The 23,480-nt window shown below is 55.3% G+C and overlaps 1 protein-coding gene across 1 annotated transcript in view; it reads left to right on the forward strand.

The window, feature by feature from the left end:
* The first annotated feature begins 14,279 nt into the window (after positions 1 to 14,279).
* The window catches only part of SLC29A3 (solute carrier family 29 member 3), a 40,801-nt gene continuing 31,600 nt past the window's right edge, over positions 14,280 to 23,480 (forward strand). Inside the window, exons 1-2 of the mRNA XM_036265651.1 lie at positions 14,280 to 14,318; positions 18,435 to 18,733. Coding sequence (XP_036121544.1) covers position 14,318; positions 18,435 to 18,733 — 300 coding nt within the window. The 5' untranslated portion in view covers positions 14,280 to 14,317. The remainder of the gene's footprint in view (positions 14,319 to 18,434; positions 18,734 to 23,480) is intronic.

Below are 23,480 nucleotides of genomic sequence, written 5' to 3' on the forward strand. Positions count from 1 at the left end.
TTCCTCTCGCTGGGGCTCGGCTCCCTGCTCACTCAAGCCCTCATCACGGCCTGTGTGGGCACGGAGCCGGGGGCAGTCGGACCTCGGAGCGCTGGGCTGTACCAGGGCCCTTCCCACAGAGCCGGCAGTCCCAAGACCAGCACTCAGCCCTCAGCTCTGCCGTTCCACTGTGTGGCCTCGGGCACACGGTTGCCTTCTCTGGGCCTCATTTCTGTATCCAGAAGGCCCCACGGCTGCCGTCTGAGGCCCTCTGGGTTCTGACATGCTGTCGTCCAGGAAACACCGTGGGTAGAAGTCACCGTGGTCTGCCTGTCTCGCCCTCAGAAGCTTGCTCGGTGCCTGGGACGAGAGCTCTTCGTGGGGGAGACCAGGCCAGCAGCCATTTCCAATCTGACTTCTAGAAATTGTGTACCAGGGCCTGGAGCACAGAACCAATGGGCTGGAACCTCCTGGGAAGGTTCACTGTCCAGCTTTATAAGAAAAGCCCAGAAAGGGTTCACTGGCTCCTTCCAGGTACCAAGGCTGCTGTGGCTACATCCCCACGCCTCAGGCTGGGCTCTGGGTTTCTCCAACTCAGGCCTGAGGCAGCCCCTCCCCCAGCCCGAGCCCGCCCACCTGGAGCCGCAGGGTGGAGCCGCTGCAGCGCCTGTCTGGCCCTTGCATGGTGTCTGTCTCTCTCATCTCCGGGGTGTGTGCTTGTGTGTGTGCCGTGCTCTGTATGTGTGTGCTTTTATCCACACACGGGCGTATCAGGGCTCCCCCCAGAAAACGTGTCCCCACTGTGTGAGAGTGTGCCTCCGCGAGTCCCAGGCGGGACATCCAGAGGCTGGCGAGCCTGTTTCCTGCCCTCTGAGTCCACAGGGTGTCGTGTACCTTCTACGTGCCTCTCCCTCTGCCTTCTCTGGGAGTACTCTGGGGTCCAGGGCCCAGGGCCGGGGTCCTGAGGGCAGGAGAACCCTCCCCATCTCCTGGATGATCCAGGGCCCTCGCGTCCCCTTTCCCAGCAACCAGGCAGCTGAGCCAGGTCCCTTAGCAGGTCCTCTGAGAGGAGGTGATTCAGGAGCTTGGGGTCAGGGAGCAGCTCTGCTGGGGGCAAAGGGCTGGACCCCCTGCCTGGGCCGTGGACATGGTTATGTGTCCCAGGGGTGCAGGGCTGCAGGAATAGCCCCAATCCCACCTCTGTTTATTCTGTAAACTACAACCTGTAAATAACATTTAGCATTCCTATTGTAACAAAATTAATTTTTATGAAATAAATTATATTTCCTAGTCTAATTAAAAACTCCAGGTTATATTCTGCTGTCTTCTGGACTGTCTTTCTATCAGGAATTGGGAATGAACTTCCCACTTTTCTCAAACTGTCAGGGGTTTGGGGGTGGGGCGGTCACCGTCGGTACCCTGAGCTCAACTCCGTGATTTTCCAGAAGGGAAAGCTGGCCCAGAGAGGGATCCGGACTGCCCCATGGTCACGCAGCAAGTTCAAGCCCGTGCTGGATCCAGGTCTCAGGCCCTGCTCCCCAGCCTGTGCTCTCGGTGCAGAAGCACTCGAGGGATGTGGCAGGGCTCTGTTCTCCTGGGACTCCACGGCCGCGGCCTCGTGTCCCTGCCTGCCTGTGAGGTGTGCAGAGGGTTACCTCACCTGGGGCTGAGACGGCTGAGCCAGGGCAGAGCAGAGCACACCTGGGACAAGCGGAGGTGCAGGAGAAGGGCTGGTGAGTGGGCTGGGGTCGGGTGACTGGCCCGAGGGCTGCCTTGCTGGTCGGGGAGGTTACACACGACAAGAGCACCTTAGAGAGGGAGAGGGTGGCGCCATCCCAAAGGGACTGCGGGTTTGTGTGTTTACCATGAGAAGATTCCAGCAGGTGGCAGGAACGGATCTCATTCTAATAGAATCATGTGGGTGTTCCTGTTCCCACCGACTGAAGTGTCTTGAGGGGGCTTTTATCGCTAATGTGCCATTTCAGCGGGTCCCCTGCCCTGTGTACCTCAGGTCTTTGTGAGTTGGGTCCGGTCCCAGCCTTTCCCGGCGTGCGCTGCCTGCTGGGTGCATGGATCGGGGTCTCCCCTCTGGCGGGAGCACCCGGCCCTGTCGGAGAGCCAGTGTTCGCTCGCTGCAGGCTGAGTCCCACCTGAAGCGGCTGGTTTCCTGATCCATACGGGCTGTCCAGATGTACGAGGCCATGGGACCCCTTTTTAACCTTTTCAGGCTCTGAAGTATGTGGTACCTCTGGGCCCTGCCAGCTCTGACTTTCTGGGACCTGTGTGTCAGGGGTGTGTACCAGGTAGCACCTGGCTGTCCCCTGGGGTAGGGAGTACCCGTGGGCTAGGTCGTCTAGGAACGTATGGCCTCGTGGGGCGAGCAAGACATTTGCACACACACACGGCCCAACCGCTCGGCCTGTCCTCACTCCTGCTGCCCAGCTGTCCCGCTCCAGCGGGTCAGTCATGCAGGGGAAGAGAAAGGGCACAGCCGTGCGTGCGTGTGCACATGTGTGCCTGCGCGTGTGTGGAGACGCGGGGGGATGTCGCCTGAGTTGGGAGCAGCAGCCCAGGTATTGGTGGCAGAGTCAGGGGTGGGGCAGTGGTTCTCTGCAGCAGCTCCCACGGGCAGGCAGTTGTCGGGTCCCAGGGGTGAAAGGTACCCATTCAAATGCCCTAACCCTCTGCCACTGGCTAAGCAGGAGGGCCCTTCCTTGTCACCTGCCCCTTGCTGGGCTTCAGAGAGTTCTGGCCTGGGAAGCAGGGGACCTGAGTTCTAGTTCTGACTCTGTGCGGGTCACCTTCCCTCAGCCTCAGTTCCCCCATACGTGAAGTATGGGCCTTAGACCTAAGCTCTGCAAGGGCCCTCTGGCTGGTGCTCTGGAATGTGGGGGGTCCTGGTTCGAGGCAGGGGTGTAACAGCCCCTCCTGTTGAGCCCTCCCCTGTCACAGTCCCAGAAGTGGATGAGAAAAACAAGTTTGAGCAAACAATGGTCTGGGTTCGATCCTGTGACCAAGTGGCTCCCCAGTGAGGTGCCCGAGCTGGCACACGTCCAGCCAACAACCCAGGCTACCAGCCGTTGTGAAGGGCTGCCGGGTGGGGCGGGCAGCCGCTGCCCCTCCTCCACTAGGGCCTTAGGAAGAGAAAACTCATTTCAACCCCAGTTTAAGGTCAGACACAGGAAAACCTCATCCCGTTCCGTGTAACAAAATTTTAAAAAACTTTCGCCCATTTTAATTGAAAATATAATACATGCTTATGGTATTAAAAAATTCAAAACGTACAAAAGAATAGAGGAAAAGTCGATCCCTTCTCTCCCTCCCTCCTGCCCCACCCTCCCCCACAGAGACATATACATCCTCTCAGGAAGATCTGGGCAGATACAAACATTTGTACATGTAAATATTTAAATATAATGGATTTGATCCAAGACTCTCAACCCCTCGAGGTATAGACATGAAATAGTTTATTTCTACAATAACTGTTCGGAGCTGCATTTCGCCGACCCGGACGCTCGCTTTCCCTGGGTGGCAGGCTCCCTTAACGATTCTCCGCGGAGCCTCTAGCTGTCCCCTCCCTTGCTGTTATTAAGGCTCCTTTCGGTTGCTAAGGCTCAACCCATCCGTCTTGAAACTCTGACCTCATCTCCAGCTAAAATCCTCGGAGCTCCCCACCAGGTCACTGGGGCGTGGTGGCGGCCTGCTCGCCACACGCCCCCCTGCCCCCTCTCGTCACAGACTCAGCCAACCGCTCCCCACTCCCAACAGCGGGACTCGCTCCCGACCCCCACTCTCACCACACTAAGGAGCAGCTGCCCTCAGACCCACCGCTCCTCCCTGCCTGGCCCCGGGTCACCCCAAGCCCTTGCGCGGGCCCGCGGAGAGCTGAGACTGTTCTCAGAGAGTGCTGTTTCTAACGGTCGCTGCCCTGGATACGACATTCCGGGCACAGGGGGACCTCGAAATGGGGAACTCCCAAGTCCTGGTTTTCACTCCCAAGTCCTGGTTTTCACTCCCAAGTCCTGGTTTTCGAAACAAACCAGCAGGGCAGGGAATGGGGTTCTTCATTCGCTGTCCAACAACTGACTTGGCACCTTGTGTCGGTCACTCCGTGGTACCAGGGCTGAGTACACACTGCCCTCAGAGCCCACGGTCTGGGGAGGAGACAGAAAAACATGAGCCGGGCTTGAGGAAGCTCAGGGGACCCCTCAGGTAACCTGGGGTCCAGCAATGCTTTCTAGAACAGACGCTATTTCAGAACATGAGTTGGTTTCCCTGAGACCTAGTTTCTCAATGTGTTTTGTGGGAGATGCTTTTCAGCAAAAATTTGCAGCAACAACTTTTATGAAATGTCTTGGTAAGAGAAGATGCTGATGTCCTTGTAGCAGATGATGGTCTAGATGTGAAGGCCGCTGTCTGCAGAGGTGCTGAGAGTCTGAGGGGGCCCTTTGGGGGTGTGGGGGGTGAGTTGCTGTTCTCTCGGTGACCCTGGGGGGGAGTCTGGGGGAGCGGCACTATTCTAGCAGCCACAAACTGGCCAGCCAGGCCTCACTGGGGGGCGGGGGAGGGGGGGTGCCTAAATCTGCTCATCCCAGTTCCTCAGCCTAAGAAGCTTCTCCCATGGAGAAGGTCTGGGATAACTGGAAATTCAGTCACTATTTAGTGATCCAGTCCATGGGTGGGCACAGCCCAGGGGCAGGGGCTTGCTCAGTCAGGCCTGCAGCCCACAGAGGAATACGTGAAATTCAGGACTGGTGTGCCAGGACCCAGAAGCAGCCAGCCCGAGTGGTACCAGCAGCACCAGGGCAGGAAGAAGGGAGCCCACCTCCAGGGTGGTAGCATTCCCGCAGGAGGGCTGGATCCAAGGGACCCCCGGGAGGCGGGAACAGCATGAGCACAGGTGTGGGGGTGAGGAACGCGGGTGGGCGGGGCCAGAGGCAGTGCCTCCCATGGGGTGTGGCTCCCTATGAGACCACCCACTCTGGAGTCACACAGACCCCTCCTCAGGGCTGGGACCGGCAGGGAAGGCCCCGTGCCAGGCCTCACGGCTTTGTCTGCGGGCCAGGGGTCAAGAACAAATGTCCCAGGTATCCCGCCTACCAGGCATGTGAAGGAGAGGCAGCCACATGGACATTTCCCAGGCCGGAGCGGCGCCCTCGGGGTTGTTTTCTGAAACCTGAGGCTGCCTCAGCACCTTGCTCACCCCCACTTCTGTTGGCAGCCTGGTCTGCTCTCAGTGAAGCAGGAGGACGAATGTTCTGTTGGTGGCGTCCCACAGTGCGCCTCCGTGCCACGGGGGGCGAGAGGGAGCTGTGGGGACTGCGGCTAAGGGCCGCTCAGCCCGCCAGGGGAAGGCCGGCACTGCCGGGCGGGAGGGAGTCCCAGGCCGCTCCATCCATCCGCTTTGAGAACTCAGAAGTCAGGATTAGAATGTATTTGTGAAATCATTGTGTTTGTTACTGTTGGCTTCATTCTTTGTAAACACTGTGTAGGCCAAACAAGACCCTCCCCGTCTGTGATCTGCTGAGCTGTGGAGAGCTGAAAAAAGGTTTTTAAGGAGGGGACGTCAGGCTCAGAGCTGCTCTGTTTCAGGGGTTCACTGGCTGCAACAGGGTCCCAAGGCCCTGGCCCCTCTCTATGGACTGCCAAGGGGTCCCTCCCTGGACACTTCTTTTTCTGGGTTACATCAGAGGGATAAGAGCGCTTGCACCAGCTCACCTGCCCCCTCCACAGGATGGTGACCTTAGCTGGTCCTCTTCCCAGGAGCCTCTCTTCTGCCTGATGAAACCCAGGGTAGGGCTTAGCTGCCAGGCCCTCGGGTCCCAGCAATTCCCCTACTGCCAGGTGCCCAGGGACAGATGCCCGACACTCACACCAGTAAATACTGTGATTACCCGAGGGGGTTACACTGGGCAGACGCTGCCCCTTCGCAGGGGTGTATCAGGATCTAGTCCATAGAATCTGAGGTGGCGGAGGTGGGGATGCTTGGCCACCATCCAGTCCGTCTTCACCCGATGCCAGAATTCCCTCCACAGTGACCCAGACGAGTGTGTACAGTATCCAGCAACGAGACACTTGCTACTCCAACAGTAATAACAGCTGGCATTCAGGGCTGACTCATTTCCACTGGAGGGGCCGATTTAATTCTCAGGAATCAGTAGGAACAAGCCCAAGTATTCCACTCCCTGACAGCTTTATAAAGATTTGAAAACAGCCTTTCTCATGGTCCACCTTGGAACCATTTTTCTTGCAGCTAAATACTCCCAGTGCTCACATGGCGTGGCTCAGCGTCCCTGTGCCCTTTGGTGTTCCCTCAGGTCCCTGGTGGCTGGCCTCTGTAGCCTCCACTCCCACAGCACAGAGCGTAGGAGGTATAAAGCCACCAACGTGTGGGAGGTGCTGGGCCCACGGCTCGGCACTGAGGATGCTCAGGAAATAGAACCGGCCATTATCTGTGGTCCCAGCTCAGCGCAGGTTTAAGGGAACAAACTTGGAGATCTGCCTAACCTGGGTTTGAACCCAGACTCCATCATCTGCTGACCATGTGACCTTGAGCAAATTGCTTGAACCCTTGGGGCCTCAGATTGAAACAACAAAATGGATGACAAGCCTTTCTTCATAGATTTACTGTGAGAATTAAATGAGATGGTAAGTATAAATATTAAAAAGTAATACATGTTAGTCCTTTTCCATTTTTTCAGCATCAACAGCAGTTAAAGGTGCGTAACTGAACGTTTACTTTCACCTCCCTTATTAGGAGCTTTATACATCTATTTATACAGCCCTAAGCCTGCCCTATTAGGCAAAGAGGAGAAGGAATAGCTCGTTGTGACTGCAGACACCTGAGATCACAAAGCTCTTTCAAGTATATTGTGGCAGTGGCACCCCATGTTTTTCTTTCTCATGTAGCCAGGAGGCCAGTGACTCCTGCCACAGCCCCACACACAGCTCAGCTGCAGCCCGCCTCCCCCACCCGCACCTCCCCTGGCACTGACATACCCTGTGGCCTTCCTGAAACACCTGCACACCAATCCCCTCCTGATCTCCAGAATCAACCCCACTACCACCACTCTGGAGATGGGCATCTCAGGGTCTCTCCTCCTAGCTTTATAGAGGGGGGAACACAGACCCAAGGGCACAGTCCTGGGCTGCTTCTTCCCCCTCTTCTCCTCCTGGTTTATCTAATCAACTACCACCCAGAGCTGACAGCACCCCAACTTAGGCCTCCAATCCCAGCCTCTCCCTTGAGCTTAGATGTCAACCTGGCATTGTCCCCTGGTGCCTCAAAGGTACCTCAAACAACATTCCAAGTCAGAACTCATAACCTGCCCCCAAATCTGGGCTCTGCTAGCATTTCCTGTCCCAGCAGAAACCCGATCATCTATCAGATGAGCAAAACCTTTGCCCTTCTACCTCGCTCTGCTCTGCCTCACTCATTTTTCATCTGTCTCCTCAACATCTTGGATCTTCCCAAGCACACCAGCTCCTGGTTGTTCGTGCATCCGGCCAGTCCCTCGGCAGTCCCTCGCTCTGTGCCGGGCAGAGTGCAGGCCCGGGGAGCAGAGGGGAGCCTCCACGCCCCGCTGTCCAGAGCTGGTGTGGACGGAGAGCCAGGGTCAGCCTCAGCCTGACACAATCCCAGTTACACAAGCAAGACTTTGCCTCTCTGCCGGTGGTGGCGGAAGACAGTTACAACCGGGGAGAGAGAAAAACGAGCGCTGATGAGATCAGATGTGATGCTGAGAAATTAGGATTTCCTCTCTGGTGGCTCCTGTTTTTTTTCTGTAAGTAGGAGGCAGGAGGCGAGGCCATCTGGGGGTGGGCGTGGCAGGGGTGGAGGCGAGAAGAGGAGGAAGGTAGCATCAGGTGTCATGGAGAGAGCAGGGAAGGCGCACGTAGGGACTGCCGGAATGCTGGAGCCCGTTGCAGGCTGGTCACGACTTGGCAGGGGAACCACCAGCCCGCTGGGGACTCTCTCCAGCAAGGCTCCATCATTCAGGTGTAGTTTGTTCACCCAGGGCCGTGCCACTAGGCGACGAGGGCAAGGGGAGTTTAGGGTATTGCTAAGATGTTACTGAAATGATGGACCATGGGTCTAGGCGGGCTCAGGGTGGAAGGAAAGATGCCTGATGCACGGAGAGGAGATGGAGAGGTGAAGGACTAGAGTCTCAGAAGGTCCAGAACTTTCCCAGAAGGAGCACTGGACACAAGGAGCAGTGGTTACAGTCAGAGTGGGGCTTTGATTAGTGATGTGGAAGCAGAGGCTATGGGTCACCGTGTATGGATGATTCCTTATCTCCCAGGATGCATGTGACCTGCCTGGAGGCCCAATAAACCCTGGGAAGCAGGAAATGCAGCCCCACTGAGCCAGCCCAGCCTGTGAGCATGGCAATGACAGGGCATCACCACAAGATGGTACCATCGTCCCACAAACCCCGCACCTCGGTGGCCTCAGCATCCACTGGGCTGACTTTCCGGAATATTCAGGCTCTTCCTAGTGCTTAATCACCTCCAGGTCAGCAGGCTTCCAGTGAGCTAAGGAGCTTGTGTGACCCCCACAACTAACCACCTTTGACGGAGCCCCTGACTGGGCTCTGGCGGCAGAAAAGGCATTGATTTGAATCTTGGCACTGCCACTTGCCAGCTGTTTGACTTGAGCCAGATACAGTGTACCCCAGATTCCTTGTATGCAAAATGAGGCTACCCAGAGTGCCCACCTCATGAGGTTGCTTGCTGGACTTAAGGAGACGGTTCCTGGTTGGGGGCAGACAGGCGGCCAGAGCAGGTCTGCAAACACTCCCTACTGCCAGCTATCAGTACTAGCTGGTCCCCTGTGCTGTCTTAGGGGAGGCTGTTAGGCTGGTGTTATCAGATGAGGAAACTGAGTCTCGACTCCCCAGGGCTGCAGAAACAGCGTTCAGGCCAGTCCTCTGGCTCCAGCTCTGGCCACCACACGGGTGGCCTCCCTGGCCAGCCCTTCACGTTGCCCTAGCTGGGCCAGGAGCAAGTCCCTTTGTACAGGGCTTCTGTCCAGCACTCAGAACCTTTGAGGTCATTTCCAAGCCAAGGAGTGACAGGATGCTTTTCTCAAAGGGCTGAGAGTTGAAAAATATCAACCCAGTGGAAAATGCTTTGGATGTCTTGAGTTTTCCTTCCTTCCTTCCTGCTCCTGTCTCCCCCTCCCCCACTCCCTCTTTCCTTCCTCTTCCCCTTCTTCCTCTCCCCCTCCCCTCCTTCTCTTACTTCTTATTCTCGCCTCCTCCTTCACCCCTTCCTTTTCTTCTTCATGTGCATTTCAGAACGAGGTGGCCAGTGGGACGCGTGGCAGCCATTTACAGGTACTCCCTGACATCCACGACAATGCCACACTCTCCGTGCCCACTCCAGATACAAAGTAGGGGACCCTGGAGGCAGAAACGCGTGGCCACTCTACTCCTAGGCATTTATCAAAAGGGGCCTGCCCATGACAACGTCAAGCCAGGGGACAGGAACCCAGCCAGTCACTGAGCTGCCACCAGCCCTCCATTGCCATCCCTTCCCTGGTCCTAGAATTGGTCCACAGTCTTGCAGAAACACCTGGATCTCTGTCTCCTCCCTTCCTTCCCCTTCCTGCCCCTGTCTCCCTCGTTTTTGATGATCGGTCAGGGGATGGTTTTATCACTGAAGTGTCCTCGGTGGGGAAGACTTGCTCCAGGTCAGTCAGCTGGTCAGAGGCGGGGCCCGGATCAGAGCCCAGGACTTCTGACCACCCCCTGTGCTCCTTCCCTCATTCCCCACAGCCTCGAACATCCCCTAAGGAGTGGAGTGTGCCCCAAGCTACCTGCCTCGGCTTGTTCCCAAGCTAGATACTGCTGCCGCCATCTGTCTGGATCCTGGAGGAGAAGACGAGTCCACACTGGCCGGGAAGCTGCCAGCAGATGCGTTAGCAACCGGTTTGCTCCAAGTCTTTCCGTCTTAACCATGGAGGCATCCCCAGCCTTCCGAGACCCAGTCCTCGCAACCAGCTCACCCCCAAGTAGCTGGCGCCTCCTGCACGTGGAGAAAGCCCCCCAGCCTCCGAGCACTAAAGGGGGCCCCTGATACCTCTGGTTCTCCCAGCAGGTGTCTGGAAACTGTCACGCCGCAAACACACATGCTCTCCAGAAGTAAAGCCGAGGACGACCGCACACCACTCAGGAGTGGCACGGAGAACAGCAGTCACGTGACAAAGCGCAGAAGCACCAAAGGGATGAAATCACGATTTGGGGGCTGGACTAGGAACAGCCCTGGGATCTGCTGCCCTCACAGGGCCCAAGGACTTTTGTCACCCATGCCGTCCCTTCCGTCCTCAGCCTTACCAACTGCTTGGCATGGAGCGTCCTGGCCCTGGGGCCTGCCACTGTATTGCTGCCAGCTACGTGCCCTGGGGAGCCTCTTTGGCCTCCCTTTCCTCATCTGTAAAATGGGGACAATGGTCCCATACCACTGGGTTGTGGGAATAACATGAGAGAAAGTTCATGAAAATGCTTTTTCAAATATAATGAAGACTAAAATTAAGGCGTGAGAACCCCCTCCAAAATAAACTCTCCTCTTTGGAAGTGAAGGAAATGTGCAGTGAGGGCCTGGCATCTGTGGCCTCATTTAATCCTCCCAACGGCCTCATGGGAACCCTCGGTTTCAGAGAGGTTTAGTAATTTTACCATAACCCCTCAGGTCACATGTCTGGAGCCAAGATTCAGATGAGGGACTTCAAGCCCCTTCCTCTCCTGGGCTGGGGACTTTCTGACAATTTAGGGAGCAGCAACCCAGGTGAGGGGCCCTAAAATCTGGGTGCATGTCAGAGCCTTTCATGACCCGGACAGTGTTTGGGGATGCTGGTTACGACAGCCTGGGGCAGGTGTGGGGGTGCTCTGAGAACCTATCCACACTACCCAGGGCATGGCCTCCAAGGGTCCTGAGGTGGCGACTCCAAGAACATGCCATCTATGGTTGCAGGACTTCAGGCCCTGCCAGATTCTCCAGGTCTCTGCTCTGAACTGGCCCACTGGGCGGGGGCGGGGGTCAGGAAGCTTCCTTGCTGGGAGCACCTCTGCCATCCTTACCGGCAGCAGGCTGAGGGCAGGTGTGAAGCCTGGAGTTCTGACTGGGCTTGTAGTCTCCAAGCCAAGAATGGGTCCCCTGAAACCATCTGCCCAGCCCTGGGAGGCAGGTTTAGCCTGGGCATGGGTCCTACTCCACCTCTAGACCTCGCTTGGCCTCCCTGAACTCCGGAGGGTATCTGTGGTGCTCCTTTAGGAAGCTGGAGGGAGCCCAGGATGGGGGCAGAGGCACCTTCCCAGATTGTCTGCAGCAAGAGGGATCTCCCTCCTCCGCCTCCCCACCAGGGCCAGCATCTGGGGACGGTCTTCAGTCTCTGCCACGCCCCCAGCTCCAAGCCTCCTCTTTGGGTTCTTGTCATTTCACTGTGGACGGTGACCATTTTCTCTATGGTCTGTGAAGAGTGGATAGGAGCACCTTGGAGAAATCTGGCTGATCGTGTGACTGCCTGTCACATAACCTAACCGGAAACAGCAAGCTTGCTGAGCAGATGTAGATTCAAAACACATCTTCTGCTTTCTCCGCAAGCACACGGTGGCCCCATATCTTCTGAAATAGCCCCCTGCAGCCCCCTCAGCGCCCTCCTCCCGCCCACTCCTTCCCCTGCTTCCAGGTAAGGTCCTGTGTCCGGGCTGGGGTGTTGCAGGTTGCACTGTCCCAGATTAGGGAGGCTGGAGTGGGATCCAGGATGGTGTCAGGTCTAAAAGGAATAAGATGGCAAATGAAAATTGCACATGTGGGCTTGCTTTCTCAGGCTGGACAAGCAAATCAGATCCTGTAGCCAAGGGGCACCAGCTAGTCCACCACACTGCCTGTGGTCACCATGGTCATCTCTCTAAAACCCTGGAGGGCCTGTTCTCCTCTGAAAACCCTTCTGGAATACCACCGCCTTCAGGCGATGTCCACATGAAGCAGTTAGCAAGAAGCTAGGAAAATTCCTTAGCAAGTGGAATGGGGAAACTGAGACAGATAGTTGAACCAACCAAGGACACTTAGGAGCGAAAGGTTTACACATTCCAGATCATGCTGTGGTGTGCGGTGGGGGGCGCACAGTGGGACTCGGTAGTGGTGGTCCCTCTTCAGTCACATTCTTTGAAGGTGAAACTGACCAGAGAATGACCCTGACCCCTCTATAGTGCTCATTTTGATGAATTCACATATTAAAGAACACACCTGGAATGCTGATGAATATTCTGCTGAGATCCTCCCCTGAGACCTCCCCTAAAATTCCCAACTTAGGAAAACAGATCAAACCCCTTGAGCGTGCTCATGCCTTCCCTCCTTCCTTCCTCTGGCATGTGTCTTTGCTCAGGGGAGCAGTGGGCAGCGGCAGCTGCTCTAAGGCTAACCCCCTGAACCTGTCTCCAAGGGCCTGCCTTTGCCTAACTTTTCAGTGAGCCAAAAAGCAGTTAGGCCCCGGGCTCACTCCTACGGCTGTGCTCTCACCTCTTCTATGTTAAGCCCTTCCTTTGTTTCACTGTCTCCAGCTTTAAAAAATATACTCTGAAAATCACCCGGACTCATCTTGTGAAATCTTTCCTGGACAAAGTCAAGAACCCACACACTCTAGATCATGCTGGGGCAGACCCGCCTCGGTAGCTGTCCCTTCCCGGGGGCGCAAAACCCATTCTCGCTCTCGGGCCATCCCTAGCCGGGCCCAGCCTGTTTGGCAGCCTCACCAAGTACGTATCAGCCTCCAAGGACATATCACCGTTCCCACCTCTGCCTTTGCTTCAGCCCTCTGCTCCTCCCAGAGCATCTCCCTGCTCTTCTCGACGGGTGACATGCATCCTGAAGATTCAGCTCCAAGGTCGCCCCTCCTGAAAAGTCCTTCTCCCTCCACCCTACCCTCCACTCCACCCACTTACTCCAGGCCCTTGGGGGAGCCATAGGGCGGAACAGAAAACAGGTGAAGACTTTAGAGTCACATCTAGGGGTAAATACAAGCTCCACCATCATGGGGCCTTGAGCCAGCTACTTAATTTTGTGAGCCTTGGACTTGTGCCCTGTAGAATAGGGCCAGCAAGGATGTGGGGCCTTAGCAAGGGTGGGCAGGTGCCCAGTCCTTGCTGACTCCCATCTCCTGCCCACCTGATGCCCCCCAGCACCCCCACTGTCCTGTTTGCCCCAGGGAGTGCACAAGCTCCTCTGAAACAAGACCCCAGCCCGTGGCACCTTTGGACCTCTGCCCTGTTTTTACTGTCAACACCACTGACATCAAATGGGTGGGTTTTTCCCACACCAACAACCAATTCTCCAACTCTCCGGACACAATTCAATTCCGATCTGACGCTATCTACCTGGAGCCAGCATCAGACCCCATAGGTTTAAGGGCTCAGTCCCACAAGACTGCCCACACTTAGGACACAGTCTCAAATATGGGGTACCCAGACTTCTATCCGACTTGGCTACAAAGTTAAGGGTTCCCACCCACCTTCTGTTTCAATAGTCTGCTGGAATGGCTTACAGAACTCAGGAAAATACTTAGAGTACGGCTGATTTCTTATGAAGGATACTTTGCCACCCGCCTACAGGGCATGTGACAGTGAATGAGACAGTGGGTGTGAAGGGCGCAGCCTGAGAGAGGGCTGGATACGGTGGGCGGCTTGGCCCCTAATTTAGACTGGAAGGTCTGTGGGCTCGCGGGAGGGCCTGGTGGCGTGGTCCTGAGGGCTGTGTGCAGCAGCCCAGCTGGCCCTGCCTCAGAGAGGATGACAAGGAGAAACTTCCTGGTGCTGGCCTGGCACAGAAACCTGACGTGAGCAAAAGCTGGGTGGCTGGGGCCAGCTCGGGCTCTGGGCTCCGGGGCAGGAGGGGGTCCCTGAGGCGGCACAGGAGGGGGGATAAGCAAGGGGATCAGGGAGGAGTGGGGGGACTGCAATCAGTGGGAGTGCTCTGCGGGACTCTGGGGGCGGGGGGCAGGACAGGGGCCAGAGGGGTAGGGCTGAGACGATGGGGTCCGGCTGCAAGGAGGGGGAGGGGCGCGCTGCGGCGCCTCATTTCTGCACCTGTGAAATGGGCAAATGGGCGCGGGGAGCGGAGAGAAGATGAGTTTGCAAATCCGGAAGCGCGAGCTTCGGCGTCGGGGGCGGGGCGAGGCCGGGCCGGAGGCTGCGCGGGGGCGGGGCCTGGGGCGGGGCCGGGAGGCGGGGCGGGGCGGGGCCGGGCGCGGGGGCGGAGCCCGGCCTGCGGCCCGGCGGAGCCCGGAGTCGCAGTGGCCGCGGCGGCCGGGGAGGCACGGCGGCGTCGGCGCGGTGGCGACAGTAAGTGCCGGAGGTCGGGTGCGGGCCTGGCCACCGACCAGCTCTTTAGGGTCCCGGTCGCCCCTGGGCTCCCGCGCTTGGCGCCCGCCCCCCACCCCACGGGCCCTTCTGGAGGCTACTTCACGGGAGCTCGGGATTCCACCGGGCCCTCCTCTGCACACCCCCCGTTGTGTACCCCGCAGCGTCCCTCCGCTTCGTCCCCGCTCTCTGCTGCCCCACTCCCACTGTCCTCTCTGGGTCTCATCTTCTTTCTCTTCCAGATTCTCTCCCCTCCTCCTCGTGCATTTCCTGAAACTGGACCTCACCGTCTGGATGTGGGGGGCCTGGGAGTGGACAGCTCAGCCCAAAATACCCACAAGGTGTTTGACTCTAGGGCCAAATTGGGGAGCCTGGGCCTGGGAGTGTCCACAACCCCGAGGCCAGTTCTTCCTTGACCTCAGGGTGGCGCCTTGTGTGGCCCAGCAATGCTTTCCCAATAGGTTAGCTTCCGAGCCCCCACCCCACTTCACAAAGGAGGACAATGAGGCACAGAGGGGAGTTTGACTCAGCCAAAGTCAGAAACCTGCTCGGAATCAGCACCCAGCGCTATGGTGGTCTGCAGGGGCTCCAGGCCCCACAAGTTGTTGCTGCTTGGTTTTTTGTTTTTTTTTAATCCTCACCCAAGGACATTTTTGCATTCATCTTCAGATAGAGCCGGAAGGAGAGAGGGAAAAAGAGAGAGAAACATGGATGTGAGAGAGACACATTGACTGGCTGCCACCCACACGACTCCAACCGGGGCTGGGGACAAGCTGCACCGGGGGTACCTGCCCTTAGTGGAACCGAACCTGGAACTCTCTGGTCCACGGGCCAACGCTCTAACCGCTGAGCCAAACCGGCCAGGGCAGTTGTTGCTTCTTTGTGTGGGGGCTGCCCCTTGCCCCCTGTCACCCAGTAAGGGAGCAGGGCCCAGTGTGGCCAGCCCCTGTGGGTGCTTGAGAGACACACCAGCCAGTCAGCTCTTCCTGGGGATGCTGGGGCTCTTCCTCACCTTCCCTTTTCTTTTCAATCTAAAAGCCAGCAGCTAGCTTTTATAAAGAGTAATGAGACTTTGCTCACTCCAGTGCTCTGGCCTGTGACCCGCATTAGAGAAAATTCCTGGCTCCTTCAGAATCTTGGTCAAGGCTGAATGATCCTGGACAAATAGATACCTGGAGCTGAGAATTGGCCCTGCCAAGTGTGAGCCCAAATACCCCTGCTGTTGGCCCCTGCACCCGCCCTTGTAGATGGAGCATCTGGAAAGAACCACTTGCCCTTTGTCTACTGTCCTACATGAATCAATTTTTAAACACTAATTGAGAAATTGTGTGTGTGTGTGTGAGCACTGTCTGGTTAGTTAGTGCCGATGCCCTGTGAATCAAGGCTGAGAAAAGGCTCTGCTCAACCAGGGGAGTTTAAAATAGACCGCCTGCTGGCTTCAGGGTACATGCCACCTCAGGTGACAATATCCTGGCTGCACAGACTACATTCATTCAGCAAACATTGAAGAAGGTGCCCTGTAGTGCTGCCTTCCCCGCAGCTCAAAGCTCTCTTGCCAGAGGCCTTCCTGAAGGAGGCCTGTCTGCATCTGGCGCCTGCAGACCCAGGTTCACATTGCCAGACAGCCTGCTCCCAGGGAGGCCCGGGAGGCCCGTGGACCTCAGACTGTTTGGCTGTGTAACCTCTTGCCATTCGGTAGCTGTGTGACCTTCGGCAAATACTCGACGTTTCTGAGCCCTACTCTTCATCTGTTAAATGGGTCTTAGAGTAGTACCTGCCATATTATTAGGCTGTTGTCAGGCTCAAGTGCTAGGCACAGGCCTTAGCATGCAGGACGACTGGATTTAATTTTAACTATTGGGAGTTCTTGATGTTTAAATGTGGGACAAATCAAGTGTCTTTAAGGCCACATTCTTTGCATCTGAAAAAAAAAAAGGAGGCAATAAAACCTGTCCTGCCTAATTCCAAGAAATATTGTGAGGCTCTCTTGAAATAATAGGGCATTCTTATCTCACCAGGAAAGAAAGGCCCCAATCTGCCTGGCTTGATGCTCTGAGTTAAGGCTCAGCTTCCCATGTGAGCCGAGACACATTTATTTATTGATTAATTGGGGAGGGAGGAAGCTACTGCAGAAGGGACTAGAGTATCCCATCGTCAGCTTTGTGGGAGTATTTTCCATTTATCAAGCTATTGCCACATTCCGAGTGCTATATAGAGCATAGAAGCTACCTTGTAGTCAAATTCAGCAGCCAGCCAGCCAGGTGACAAGCCCATGATGGCAGGGAACATGCTGACCTTTGTGTAACACCCCTACCATGGGCCAGGCATTGCTGGTCAGTTGGAGTTACATAACCATTGTAAAAAAGCTGAGGCTTTTGTTAGAAAACAAAACCAGCCCTGGCCAGTTTGGCTCAGCGGTTAGAGCGTTGGCCTGCAGACCAGCGAGTCTAATTAAGGGCATGTACCTCATTTGCAGTTTTTTGTTTTTTTGTTTTTTTAATGTTTTTTTTTAAATCCTCACCTGAGGACATTTTTAATATTTTGTTCAGATAGAGTGAGAGGGAGAGAGAGAGAGAGAGAGAGAGAAACATCGACGTGAAAGCGACACATCGAGTGGTTGCCACCCACACGACCCAACCAGGGCTGGGGACAAACTGCAACCAAGGTACGTGCCCTTAGCGGGAACCGAACCCGGGTCTCTCCGGACCGCAGGCCGACGCTCTAACCGCTGAGCCAAACTGGCCAGGGCTCATTTGCAGTTTGTCCCCAGCCCCAGTTGGGGTTGTGTGGGTGGCGACCAGTCGATGTGTCTCTCTCACATCGATGTTTCTCTCTCTCTCGCTCCCCACCTCTCTCCCTCCCACTCTATTTGAAGATAGTGGAAAAAAAAAAAACCAAAAACAAGATTTGCTGATGGGGAAATTGAGGCTCAAAAGCGTGGTAACTTGCCCGAGGCGATGTAGGTCACTGTTACTGGCAACCTAGAACCTTCCCTTTGTCTCAGGAGCTACCACAGATAAGGAGTGGCTGTCTCCTGGATGTGATGACTAGAGGAGGGCCCAGACAGGCGTTTTAAACCCAGGCTTGGCCATTTACCTGGCCTGTGACCATCCACTCTTTGGACCTCTGTTTCCCCACAAATGAAGTGAGGGAGTGGACTATTATGTGTCGCCAACTGGCTTCTGGAGGCTCTAGACACCACGGGCTTTTTTTTTGTTTGTTTAATTTTTTTTCTTTATTGATTTTAGAGGAGAGGAAATGAGAGGGAGAGAGAGATAGAAACATCGATGAGAGAGAGCATCGATTGGCCGCCGCCTGCATGCCCCCACTGGGGATCAGGCCCACAACCTGGGCATGTGCCCTGACCAGGAATCGAACCAGCGACTTCCTGGTTCATAGGTCGACGTTCAACCACTGAGCCACATCGGCTGGATCACCATGGGCTTTTAAAAGAATATTGTTCAATTTGAATGACTTTATTTTTATTTGTAGTTTTATTTTTGAACCGGTAGTACATTTACACACTTCAAAATCCAAAAGGCACAAAAGATGTGAGGTGAAGTCCCCTCCTTCCCAGTCCCCACCCTTCCTCCACAAAGGCAGCACTGAAGATATACAGATGTGTGTATCGTCTCCCTACCCACCCTAACCTTGCTTTTCTGCACAAATAGTAGCTTATTCTACACCTCTCCTGCTCCTTACTTTTCTCACATAACGTTGAAAAGAGTTAAGAGAGCATTCTTTGTCCGTCAAGGGTCCTAGTACCTTCTTAGGGCTGCATAGAAAGCAAATGCTTGAGACCAGCTTGCCTTTCTGGATTGATTGCCACAAGCCCCACTATGCCACATTGCCTTAGTCCCCGCCAGCCACACACTTGTTTGCTACCTGTGTGCCCTGCCTGGGGTGGGGGCTGACCCCTGAGGTCACTTACAGTCTGACATCTTATCTTTCTCCCTGATCCTTAAATCTGAAACTCTCTAACCACGCTTTGGTGACTCTGGACCCCAGGATGGACACATGGTCAGCTTTGTAGGATGGGTGAGTCCCCCGCTTCAGCTTCTGATCACCTGCCCTATCTCTGTCTCTCTGTTTCAACAGTGGCCTTGATCTCCGAGGACAACGTTCATCAGAGTTCAAACTCCACCTATAGAACCGCAAGCAGCTCTCTCTCTGCTGATCAGGAAGCGCTGCTTGAGAAGCTGCTGGACCGCTCACCACCCAGCCTGCCGAGGCCCAAGGACCGCTTCAATGGTGCCTACATCATCTTCTTCAGCCTGGGCATTGGCGGCCTTCTGCCATGGAACTTCTTTGTCACTGCCAAGGAGTACTGGATATTCAAACTCCGCAACTGCTCCAGCCCAGCCCCAGGGGAAGAGCCTGAGGACTCGGACATCCTGGTAAGGGCATGTTGTTCCTCCTGGGAGGCGGGGGGTGCATGTGGCCTGGATGGGGCAAAGGGCAACTTTACCTGGGTGCACCACACCAGGAAGGTTCGTGGCTTGCTGAGGATATACGAACTAGGGAACTACATGGAATATAGTAGAAAGAATTCAATTCAGTCCTAAGACATGCTTTGTGTTGTGCATGAGGCCTTATGCTTCACCTGACAGGAGAAGATGGAAATGGATAAGACATAGCCCTAGCCTTCAGATGACACAAACGATGATTCTCTGTAGTATGGTAAACCCAAGAATCCAGGGTCCATGCCTCTAGAGGTTTGATCTGGATCTACTGGCAGGTTCAGCTGTGAGTTGTAGAAAATTCCAAAAGAGCAGTGGCTAAACAAGATGGAAGATACTTTTTCTCTCATGTTCAAGTCTAGACGGGGCAGTCCAACCCTTGTACGATGTTCCATGTTGTCAGGAACCTAGTTGTTTCACCATGTGTAGCTTCTGTGTGCAAGGTCACTTCACAGTGCAAGATGGCTGTTGTAGCTCCAGCCATTACATCAGATAGAAAGAGGAGGAGAGGCATAAGGAAACTCCTGGAAGTAATGCACATGGTGTTTGCTTACATTGTATTAGTCATGTGACCACATGAGTTGCAAAGTTGGGAAATGTAGTCTTTTCCCCAGAGAACCATGTACCTGCTAAAGCGAGTGGTTGTATAGTTATGGAAGACGGGGAGGGGGGTGGAGGATGAAGACCTAGGGATAAATAATCTTGTCACTGAGAGAGAATGCTGTGAATCAGAGCAGGTGGATTAGCAGAATAGGGAGAATACATTCCAGGTGGAAGAAAAAGCCTGGGCAAAGGCAGGGTGGGAGAAAGTTCAGGTGTGTACGAGGAACAGTAAAGCATCTAAGTTTGCTGTATGTGAGATGCATGAAAGAGAAAAATAAGGCTTCAGCTCATTGCCGGGGCGTGAAGTCGTTGCCTGGGCCTTGAATGTCAATGTGAGGAGTCTAAATTCTGTTTGGTTGGCAGTGGCACCAAGCCCTGTCCCGCCACCTAGGGCTGCTCACTTTGTAGGGTGACTTTTCCCTTGGGAGGAGTGTTAAAGAAAAAATTATTCTGCCAATTGAGGCTTTACTCATGACTATTGCAACAAAGGAGAGAGATCAGGCTCAACTCCAACTACTCAAGGACAAGTGGGGATTTATAGCCAAGGAGCAGAGTGAGGGGGGCGGTCAGTGGATGGAAAATTACTAAGAGGGGCCACAAGGCTAGGGAGGGTTCTTGCTAAAAGCAGGCCGAGGACATATACACCAAGGTATGGGGTGAGGAACTTGATCAAATATCAAGGGAGATCAGATATCAAGAGTGGGGAATTCTCAGTAAACTGACTTAGCAGGAGTCTTGCTAAGACTGGCTGGGCAGCCCTGGCCGGTTAGAGCGTCGGCCTGTGGTCCAGAGAGACCTGGGTTCGGTTCCCGCTAAGGGCAGGCACCCCGGTTGCAGTTTGTCCCCGGCCCTGGTTGGGTTGTGCGCGTGGCAGCCACTCGATGTGTCCCTTTCACGTCGATGTTTCTCTCTCTCTCTACCTCCCACTCTATCTGAACAACAACAACAAAAAATGGAAAAAAAACGACTGGCTGGGCAAGCAGAAGGCAGGATGGGGGTGGGGTGGAGGCAAGGGTGCTCTCTTGAAAGCTCTTGGATGGGGAAGTGGGGACCTCTCTGAAAGCATGCCAGACTGGGGGGTTGCTAGCTGCTCCTCCCTTCCAGGGGTGCCCCAGGAGATAAGAAGAAGTTACCCTAACAGACCTTAGTCATACCCTCCAACTGGCCAGGAGGTGGCTTACCTCCCCTTCCTGAAAGCACCTTTGAACTCCCCAACCTAACCCCAGGAACTTCCCTCAGTTTGGAGGATTGAATGGGACACATCGACTGAGGTCTCCCTGTTTCAAGGATTCTGCCAGGGCTTCACATCAAAATCACCCAGGGAGCTTTCAAAAAATCCTAATATGGGCCCCACTGCAGAATTATGATTGAATTAGTTCCCTTAATTCCGACACCTTATGAGGGCCTGTTTCTATTAAGCGAGGAATTCATAGCTGCCTCCAGGCCAGAGCAGTGCAGAGAAACCCGTTTCCACAGCTGCAGAGGTGTCGTGGGAACAGTGCAGTTAGAGCCTCCTACCCAGGTGTGGTCCTTGGACCAGGCACGCCTGGAGCTTGTTAGTGACGCAGTCTCGGGCCCCATCCCAGGCCGCTGAGACAGGAGCTGCAGCCTGACAGGCCCCCAGGTGGCTGACGGCCACCTAGGGTTGGAGAAGCACCGGAGTGCATGGCTTCTGGGAGCAGCCCGCATGGTTCCACTCTGCCTCGGGTAGTGCTTAGCTCTGGCCCCCTGTGCTGCCTCATCTTCCTGGTATGTAACAGGAAGATAGTATAGCAGCGACTCCTTAGGGTTGCTGTGCGGATTAAGTAAATTACTCTGCACATGAAGCACTTAGAACGGGCTGGCACCATTGCTGTGAGTGCTGTCGAAACATTATTATCGTTATTATCATTCGGGGGATGCAGCCCTGGTGTATTTCCAGATGCCTGGCTCACCCGGCTGCTTTATGATCCACTTTTATTTACCAGTGACTCAAGCGTCCCAGCTTTCTGCTGGCCTCAGTAAATCACCCAGCCCACTTGGGCTTCCTCCACAAGGTCCCTGTCTGGCTGGGCGGGTACCAGCCTAGGGTGGCCCCTAGAACCAGATTATGTGTGCACCTGCCCTGTCCGTCACCCGTGTCTCCACCTCAGCCACTGGAAGCAGGATGTCCCCGAGCAGAAGAGGGTGTGCAAGCACGTCTCTGGGAGCCGGCCCAGCCTGTGCACTGTGGACGTCCGCTGCCCAGCACACGTCTGCCGTGAGCTGTTTTCACTGCAAGGCGATCCCTTCCCAGCTGCAGGCACTTAGCATTCCAGGCCCTGCTACGATGCTTTATTGCCTCTTTCCAAGTGCTGGCAGGTGCAAATGTAGTACCTGCGGCTGCCCAGAGCTCCTGGCTCTTGGCATCGGAGATGAGAGACCTGTCACCCCTCGATTCATGGCCGGGTTTGGGAAGCAAGCATGCTGGGGCGTTTCTGCATTTTGCAGGCCATTTTTCTTTGCCTAATTCCCCATTCCTGCCACCCACCTCCCCAATTCTTTTCTCCTCTCTCCCTGATTTCCCTGTGAGAGGTGGCTGGTCTGCTGTATCACCTGAGGGCCACTTTGGGGGAAGAAGGGGGAGAGTCAGAGTCAAATGGGTTTGTCTCCAGCCGCCACCTGCAACTCAGTTGGCTGTGGGTCTGGATGTTGTTTCTTTCCGTACTTTCCTTTTAATATTCCCAGGGATGGATGCCATTGGCTGGCCAGTTTGACTCGGTAGAAATGTTTGCACAGACCCCCTCTTCCCAAATTGTGTCACTGTCAGGGTCACCTGCCATCCCAGGCTCATTTCCTCTGACTGGAATCGTTTGGGGGATGCTTTAGAAAGCATCCTGTTCACTGAGCCCCTTTGTCTCTTCTCTGGGGTAAGGACTTTGAATGAACCCACCACAGGCCTGTGGACTCAGAGCCAAACAAATTACCGCATAAATGAGGAAGAATTGATATGAGAAATGGTGCAGAGGAGCTAGGACAGCCTTTATCTTCTGAGCCCCACTCTGCGTCCACCGTGCTGGGGGCATTTAACACATTGTCTGTAAGTAACCTGTTTCCGACAAGAGGCCAGAGCTCGGAGAGGTTTAGTGACCCGCCAGTCACACAGCGAGGAAGGCTGGAGAGAACCTCACGGAGAGTTTGCATGGATAGATGATTATAAAACCGGTCACGCTCAGAGAGTGATGTGGAGGGGACTGTCCTGGAGACAAGGGCCCACACCTCGCCCCACACGCTGACTCTGCCAAACACTCTTTCTTCGTATGGAGAGCCTGCCCTTGGTCTACCACCCTGGAAACCCAGTGCCTTGGCTCTACCCCTGGATTCTGGACCCAGCTTCCAAGCTGTCAGCGTCTCTGAGCCCTTCCCGCCACCACCCCCGCCCCCAGGTCTGGAGGCCATCCCTGAGCCTACCGTCCCCTTGCCCTCTCCTGGCCTCGTGGAGGCCTGTGTGGGCTGCCCCTGGCCCAAGGGCTGTAAGCTGGAAAGCCGCCTCTGTGCCCAGAGAGCAAAGGGACTTCCTGGCCATTTCCTGCCACAAGGCCTCCACGGCCCCTCCCAACATGTTCTTCTTCTGTACGTTGGCCTGTCCAGGGCTCCTCTCTTAGGACGCTGCGAGACATGGCCAGGTCATGGGTGGGACTCACAGCCGCACGTGGTGTCAGCAGGGCCAGAACCCAGGCTTGGCAATCAACTGCCGTCCCATCCATCCCATGACCAGAGGGGCCTCAGAGGCCTAGTCCCAGGGCAGGGGCAGATGCCTCTCTTACCCCTGGGAACTTCACTGCTGCTACTCTCTGAGCTAGGGGCTCCCCTCTGGATTCCCGGGCCCACTGTACTTCCCCATTAGGGTCTCAGCACACAGCTCATGGCACTGAGCACTGACTGGGGGGCACTGCTCTCAGAGCTTTGGCAACATGATTGTATGAACCCGCAGGAGCCCGTGAGCAGGAACTGTGCTTACCTGTGACATCAGTTCCTGTCCACGGTGAGCACTGCTAGCTCTCTGGGGCTGCGAGTCCGGCGTTCTCATTGCGTCCTGCACCACCGCGTCAGTTACTGCAGG

Source organism: Molossus molossus, unplaced genomic scaffold (genome assembly GCF_014108415.1).
Source record: "Molossus molossus isolate mMolMol1 unplaced genomic scaffold, mMolMol1.p scaffold_m16_p_17, whole genome shotgun sequence".
NCBI classification, from domain to species: domain Eukaryota; kingdom Metazoa; phylum Chordata; class Mammalia; order Chiroptera; family Molossidae; genus Molossus; species Molossus molossus.